The 8,271-nt window shown below is 44.1% G+C and overlaps 1 protein-coding gene across 2 annotated transcripts in view; it reads right to left on the bottom strand.

Moving 5' to 3' along the window:
• Positions 1–49: 49 nt before the first annotated feature.
• ank3b (ankyrin 3b) overlaps positions 50–8,271 on the bottom strand; it is a 206,639-nt gene continuing 198,417 nt past the window's right edge. The window contains exons 44-50 of one of the 2 annotated variants that reach the window (XM_031561631.2): positions 6,629–7,442; positions 5,633–5,837; positions 4,619–4,705; positions 3,572–3,655; positions 2,921–3,070; positions 2,210–2,294; positions 50–1,515 (exon numbers count right to left, since the gene is read on the bottom strand). In XM_031561631.2, the coding sequence (XP_031417491.1) occupies positions 2,229–2,294; positions 2,921–3,070; positions 3,572–3,655; positions 4,619–4,705; positions 5,633–5,837; positions 6,629–7,442 (1,406 nt within the window). In that variant the 3' untranslated portion in view covers positions 50–1,515; positions 2,210–2,228. The remainder of the gene's footprint in view (positions 1,516–2,209; positions 2,295–2,920; positions 3,071–3,571; positions 3,656–4,618; positions 4,706–5,632; positions 5,838–6,628; positions 7,443–8,271) is intronic. The other variant, XM_031561632.2, reaches the window with a different exon arrangement.

Here is an 8,271-nt window from a genome sequence, read left to right as displayed (position 1 = left end):
TAAATAATGTTCTATATTCTAAAACATCCAAAAACACAATGTGACAACATTTGGGTTTAAACACAATTTATTTTATGCTTAAATAATTAATTAGATCATCCAGTGTATGTTTTCGTCTTGCCATACATACAGTATGTTACCAGATCTATTTTCAATGAATGCCGTTGGTGCCTGTCATACGAACCAATTTCATCAGAAATCAAATTTCACAAAAACCCAAATAAAAATGCCCCTTTTGAACCACAGTAGCTTTTTATAAAATCTAGCAATACACTGCTTGAATGATCACAGATGATCGGCTGTCGTAGCCCTCTAAATCCTCCTGCCAATACAGATGATAACAGTTAAAACGTTTACAGCGTGCCGGTCTACATGATACATTCGGGTTATTACTGATTCCTTTTCCAAGAACCCCTTGCTGCTAACGGGATCCTCAGCTGTGTGTTGCTGTACCATCAAGAAGCATGAAGTGAGGTATTCCCATTCTCATCTATTCAATTCATTAAATTCTGTGTTATGCTGTGTGGCATCTCATACAAAACAGTTGTGAGTGACAGAAATGGCAGAAATTTGAATGCACAGACAGCACACCTTGCGTCCTTCCACGTCACAATGCAGTGTTTGCAATTTAGAAAAAAAAAAAAACATAATTAGAATAATGTGAATCACATGCATCAAAATATTAGTACTCTGAGAAGGTACAGTATGTGAGAAGGACTCTACAGCTGTTCCCATGTTTAAGTGTTGAGAGTAGGTGCAGTGTTATTGAAAGAAACGCTCGCTGTTAAAATCAAGTTAGCTTTTTTTGTGTGTCATTTACAAACTTTTTTTTTTCAATTTGCTAACATTATTACAAGTCAGAGCCAAGCCTTTCCTTATTGTTGCAATCAACGTTGGCAATTCATTTGATTTCATTGTATCTGAAAAGCTCTCCAGACAGTGCATCAACAATTTGTGAGCTACTTTTTTCTTCTTTTTTTTTTCTTCAAAAGAATTTATACAGTGTAATTTATATACAAGAAAATCTCAAAAGGAAAACAAAAAACAAATCCAACAGCATTATACAACCCGACATCATGGGTCCAAGAGGATCAACGTAAGGCGAGTGTTGAAGGTGATTCAGTGCTCCTCCATCTATCTCTGTCTCATCAGTACTGCTTTAAATTGTACCATCTTTGGTCACAGAAAATTGCTTTAGGGGGGGTCTGTTGCATTGTGGGGAGTCCGGTAGGCTCTAGGAGCTGGGCAGGCCTCACAGTCCAGTCATCTAGCCCTCCCCACAAGTCCTGGACTGTATGCTCTGTGTCGTTGACAGAAACAAATTAGTCTTGTTTTTTTGTGTGTGTGTGTTTTTTTTTTGTCATGCTCATGCGAAAAAAAAAATGTCTAGACTCAGAAGACGCCTCTCTTGCTGAAATCCATGCGTTTTATGTGAAAAGCTTTAGACACGCGTCCCCGTCAGCTGATTTCCAGTGATTCCCCTTCCAGGAAAAGAATTATGAGACGATTTCAAATCTGAAACATACAAAACAAAAAAAACAATGGAAGTGGAACAACAGATCTGCTAAATATTAGAAACTACACCATTAATGTCAAGTGGACTACTGCACAGTAACCAGCTATGATAACCAAGGATTTGGTGATATTGTGCTGTGTAAACATATTAATGCATAAAGATATACATGAGCAATTCTTTGGAAAAATACACTTTTAAGAAAAGAGCTAAACTTTGAATTTTGAATGTTAAATTCTTAAACTCAATGTTTAATTCCGTTTCATTCCTAAATGTAATGCTAACCACAAACAAACAAACAAACAAACAAAAAAAAACAGCTCAATCCTTACAAAAAATATTTTAATCAGACAGACACAAAAAAACTGCAAGGTACTGAAAATAGTTTTGCGATAGAGGGCCACTGTACTAGTGCTCAGGGAACAATGTGCTGGCCCTATTGAGCTGCGTCTGCATGTTATCTGTAGTGGAGGATTCTTTTGTGCTAACAAAAAAAAAAACGAAAAAAAAAAAACTGCAACAGAGCAGCTTTCTTTTGTGTTCTATTGAACACATAGATATAGGCTTGACTAATGGCTGGTGGCTCGAGCCACAAAAGGATTCCAGCCATGCTTTTGATTTTTGTTGGGATCTCTCCCTAGGACGAGGACGAGGACGAGGACGAGGACGAGGACGAGGAGAAAATATACCACCTACCATGTGGCGATTGTGACTGTTATGATTGACCTTTGCCCCCCTGTTGTCTCTCTCCCTTTTTCTTCCCCTTGGCTCCTTCTCCGGACTGTAAAACATTAAAAAATGATATTAGACACAATTCACTGGGATGTACACACGGAGGAGGGACCCACAGAACTGCAGCTTGGAAGTGCGTGTTGTCCAACAGGCATGCTGAAAGAAAAACTCACTCACAATGCACTTCTTGAGAGATTCGAGGGTCACTTCAATCAAAGCACAGCAAAACACTCAGACGTAATCAAACGGTAATGGATGGACACTCCAAAAGATCCGGAAGAAGACACACCACTCACTAAATGAAGCATCAGTAAATGTCTTTGGTACACAGCAGGTCCCACACAAGGCCTTTTGAGGAGATAGTGGGAGACTGAAGGATTGCTGATCTAGTGCAGATATCAATGAGACATCTTGACTCGTAGATAAAGAAGTCAGTCTCCAAGTAGTGTTCCAAAAAGCACGTGCAATTCACAGGTGAGGCATTCTTTTCGGGCAAGCAAGATCCCACTCAGCCACAGCACACTCAAAAACAACACGGGATCTGAGACTTCATCAAACGAACGGCGACCCAACCCCCACCCCCCATTTCCCCACTCTCTACCCCTATTCCCACCCCATCAACACACACGGCACTCCACCCTAGGGGCACGGCACGTCCTCTCGAGCGAGCCCAACCTCAGTGCGCTCTCTGTGGGGCGCAGGCGCTCGGGCCTGCTCTTCCTCCTGGTGCTCGGCCCTAGTGGCCTGACGACCTTTGCCCCGCTTGCGCCGGCTTTTGCCCTTCTCCTCAGAGGGAGCCGTGCGGCGGACGACCTTTCGAATGACCTGTGGATGATGATGAGGGCAGAGAGGAGGGGTGATGAGCAGAGCTCTGGAGTTTTATTTTTTTGTTGTCCACACAAAAAAAGTTTTTTCAATATCCAGTTATCTTAATATTTAATTGGAGTTAAACACTTAAACAACACTTTCCTGATGTTACATGCATGGGGAATAATTGTGGGAGATCAGCCGATCAATTTTCACGTTTTTAAAAAAAAACTTAAAAACTTTATTTGACTGACATAGTAACTGTATTTACTATCTTGAACTGTCCATGAGTCTGTGAACAATTTTTATTTTTTTTCTAAAACATTTTATGAACCTTCCTGAGTTTCATATGAGGGCTTTCAAACACCAGGGTTTCCAGATGTATGCAAGGACCCTGATGTTGTGCTAAAGTCCGCCCACAAACAGAGAAGAAGACAGCAGAACAGAGAACATCTGGACTGAAGCTTTCGAGCGGGACAAGGGAACAGTGGCGAGTGACAGGGGCAGCAGTGGCATTACTTTTCTGGTGACAATGTTTCCATCCTCGTCCGTGAACTGCTCCTCCGTCACCGATTCCCCAGGAATGTTTTTGGCCTGCTCTCCCTGGGTCATTTGAGTGAGGGGAGAGTGGATGCAAAGTAGAGTCAAACAGGAGAACAGATCACAGTCTTCACTTAACTACTACTACTACTTAACTACGCAATCACAAAGCCTTACTGCCTGAATACACTACAAAAATGACATCACTCCAACATGGCAACCATTTAAGATCACCACCCGTCCCCTTTGCATACGCTCAAGCAGGGGTTTCTCTTGACCTTTTGTTACTTTTTGTTTATGTAATTAAATTCACATAACATAGTAATTACTAAGGAGGTCTTCTGGTACAGATTGATGAAGGTGGTGAAATTGTCAATGGTAAGCAATGAGCACACAGCAGAGAGGGAAATGGCATGATATGACAGGTAAGGTGTGAGGCACAGAACACAGAAGCAGATGTGATGATGAGGGAAGATAACTGATGGATTTTCCTTTATAGCAGATAACATTCCCAGAATAAAAAAAAGAAGACAGGTAGTGAGAGCAATGGCAATAACACCTGTACCGAACAAATTCATAAATTCATGAAATGTGTACTTTCATGAAACTCTTTTTCAAACTTACAAATACTGTGTGGTATAATGTGTTTTACATTGTCAAATCAGACCCCTTTTCTGACAGATTGAAATATTTCTCTCTGAAATATACCGAAACAATCTGTCTCCTCCTCAATCCAAGGTCAATTTGAACAGTTGATATTTGAGTTGCAGATGGAGAGAATGGCAGAGAGATAGATAGAGAGAGAAAGAGAGAGAGAGAAAAAGAAAGAGAGAGAAAAGACCCAGAGAATGAAAGTGAGAGCGAAAGAGAATGGGTAAGCGAATGGGCTAACCTCTGGTTGCCCCGAGATGAACGACAAATAGCTCATCACTCCATGCCTGTGGCCACACACACACACACACACACACACACACACGGCTTGGCCTACTTAGCGCACGCACACACAGCTCCAACACCAGTTGGTACCTTAAGAATCACCCTTCGCCGATACACTCGTGTGGTGATGGTCTGTTCCTCATCAGAGCTGCTCTCAGCAGCTCTACGAGCCCCAGCCTGCCAAGGGCAGTTCAGTACACTGCGTTACCACTGCCTGTGAGTGTGTGTGTGTGTGCATGTGTTTGTGAGTGTGTGAGTGTGTGTGTGTGTGTGAGTGTGTGAGTGTGTTTTTATGTGTGTGTGTGTGTGTGTGTGTGTGTGTGTGCGCACGTGTTTGTACTGTGGATGTTTCCGCTACACATATTACACTGAGCTAGTGTACTTACTGCCTGTGAGTGTGTGAGTGTGTGTGTGTGTGTGTGTGTGTGTGTGTGTGTGTGTGTGTGTGTGTGTGCACGTGTTTGTACTGTGGATGTTTCCGCTACACATATTACACTGAGCTAGTGTACTTAAAAAGTGTAAAAGAGTGAATCTGAATACCTCAAGGTAGCTGCAATACCCAGCGACAGAGGCAAATATATATATTATAATTATAACAAATTTGCCACACTTTTGTTTGTTAAAATTACATCTTAAGAAACTAACATGGGTTCATTCCTGACATAAAATAATGAGAATGTATTTGTAGCAAATGTAGTTACTAATTGAGTAATTTAGCCAATTTACAAATTTAGTTTAGTAAAACTAATTGTTGTAGTATATTAGTATATGTCAGTACATTCATAATTATAGATATTGCTGTATTACCTTTACATGATCACACAGTCAATAAATTCCTTTGACTATTGCAGTGCAGGTTAAATTGCCTTCAGTTATTCTTTCAACACTTCATTAAGTACTTGGCACTGTTGTGTTTCCGCATGAGTCAGAATGCATGCCTTAAGGCTCTGGAATGTTTTGTGCACATTCTGCAGCTGTGCGCTCGGGATTTTAATCTGTCACATCACTTTAAATGGCATAGGGTAATCAAAATATTTACAATGTATTGGAAATGCATAGGCATGTTGTAAAATGAATTGAAAACGTATAGACGTGTCAACATACCTGTGCTTGGTTCTCAGGCACAGTTGAACTCTTGGCCTCCTTGGCGCTGGATCCTGCTGTGCTGTCCTCTGGCGCCGCCCTGCTGGCCTCCGCCTGTTTCTGCGGCTCGTGGGCATCAGGCTGCCCTTGGGCCTCGGCGTGCTCTCCGTTCTGCTTTTGCCCCTCCGCCTTCCCCTCTGGGGGCGACACCGCAGAGCTCTCCTGGCTGCTCCGGGGAAGGAGGACCACAGGAAAATTGGTGTTAGTAATGAATGGATGAATGAATGAATGAATGAATGAATGAACGAATGAATGAATGAATGGCTGAGAGTGATCAGGATATGGGGGATAATAATGCACAGTTATACTCAGGCACAGGTCAAAGTTTTCTTCTCGCAAAGTGACATTCCTTCCCCTAACTTAAGTCCCTGTTATGGTGCCTGGCTCTCAGGAGGTGAGACCACAGAGCCCCCTGACTATGAGAGACCAGGAGATGAGGGAACACTGAAGAACTGAGAGACCAGGAGATGAGGGAACACTGAAGAACTGAGTTATGAACGAATGGTTGCATTATGGGTTACACTTTCTCAATGGTTTTCACGACATCCTCAAATTGCTCGCGGAGATATTTTGGGGACTCCCTTTCACCACCACAAATACAGGCCACCTGGATGATATGATGGCAGAAGTCATATACTTGCACGCTCATCACACATTACCCATCTCCCGGCCATGATCAAACATGTGTTTTGTTTTTCTTTTCTTTTTTTTTTGCATCAAACCAGGTTAATTATTCTAGCTTGTGGCTCTGGCTGTGATGGTGACATGTCTATTTAATAGCATAAGAACTAGCATGCTTGTATGGTGGGTGACATGTTGAATACACCTGAAGTCAGCCAGTTAGTGTGAAAAGGACTGGCGAACATCTTCTGCGCTTATTTGTCCACTAGCAATGTACGAACGATGTCAAGAGACCTGAACCTGAACAAAAACCCCTTGAGGTGGGTGGAGTTCTACCTTTTCCATTGTTGCTCTGATGTCGGCTCTCTGCTGTCCTGTGACCTGGGGGCCTCTGCTGCTGCTGCTGCCACTGCCGCAGCCACCACCGCTGCCGCCGCTGCTTCCGTGGTCTCACCGGCTCCCGAGGGCTCGTCTGGCCAACCTGCAAGTGAAGACATGTCTTTTTCTGCCTGTTGCACCTGTGAGATGATCTGCCGCACTTTCTCCTCTGTCATCTCCTCGTCCTCTAAGCCTTCCTCCAGCATAATGTCTCCCAGCAGGGACTTCAATTTCTCCTGCGTCATCTCGCCATCTTCATCCTCATCCTCTTCCTCTGCACAACCAGACCTGCCGCCTCCTTCCACATCCACGGCTTGCGGGCGCATGTTTGCCTCGGGCGCCCATTCGTCGAGCTCCCGCATCATCATCGCCACCTCTACCTCCCTCTCGGCCTCTCTCAGGCCGCCGTGTGCGGATGCCTCTGGCTCTCCCTGTGCTTCGTCTTGCCCGGCTGCCTCCCGGAGGGCGGTCTCAGACTCCTCATGGCTGGCCGCGACATCTTCCTCTGTGGAGAACTCCTCCAGGCCCTGGACCCCATGACTCTCCAGGGACGTGTCCTCTGCCAACACCGTTGGGGGCTCGGGGCCCCGGGGCCCAGGGCCCAGGCTCGGTGTGCTGGGCAGGGAGAGGTTGCTGGGCCTAATGGGGGTGCTATGCGAGGGGTCTACACTATCGGGGTCCAGGCTAAAGTAATCGTCGTGGCGGAGCGGGGAGGGGGGTTCATAGTTCAACTCTGTGGGGGTCTGCATCTCCAAGTCGATGTTGTGGTAACCTGGGGTGAGATAACACAATGGGACTGAGGAGGAGGGTGGTTTGAGGTGTGGGGGGGGGGGGGGGGGGGGGGGTTGGACACACAACCACAGCTGGAGACAGAGGGAAATGGTGAAAAAACGACTGGAGTGTCTGCTCACACATGCACAGAAAAAGGGTAGCTGCTGCCAATGCACTGCAGGAGATGTTAAAAAAGCGCTTGCCTGTAGCGTATGTAAGCTTGCAGTGCAGGTCTTGTCAATGATAAAACTACAAATATATTAATGTTGATGGAAGGTGATTGATAACTGTGTTAAATGCAACATTGTCTCCTAAAAATATTAAAACGGTACATAATACCGTCGAGTATATAGAGTATGATGTTGTATGTCTGACTATGTTATTTAAAAGGTTCATAATAGAGTATGATGTTGAATGTCGGACTATGTTATTTAAAAGATTCATAATAGAGTATGATGTTGAATGTCGGACTATGTTATTTAAAAGGTTCATATCATAGTATGATGTATGTCGGACTACGTTATTAAGGTACATACATAGTCCATAGTAAGTGCTTACTAACATAGAGTATTCTGAAAAAGGTTGATCTAACATTAAAGATAAATCTCAGGTACTGTAGGATCAAGTTGTAGGTGTGGGGGTAGACCAGATGGGGGCGGCGTAAGGACAACAGCTGGACAATGAGGAACACTTGAGGGGGTAGGGGATAAGGGATTAGGGGATGAGGGGGTAGGGGATGAGGGATTAGGGGAGGAGGGTGTAGGAGACATGGGTTGAGGGGAGGTAATCTCAGGTATGGATGATGTGTTAGAAGAAAATGAGAGATCAGA

This window comes from Clupea harengus, chromosome 23 (assembly GCF_900700415.2).
Source record: "Clupea harengus chromosome 23, Ch_v2.0.2, whole genome shotgun sequence".
Taxonomy (NCBI): Eukaryota; Metazoa; Chordata; class Actinopteri; order Clupeiformes; family Clupeidae; genus Clupea; species Clupea harengus.
Note: the sequence above shows the minus strand (reverse complement) of the source record. Positions and strands in the feature narration are given on the sequence as shown.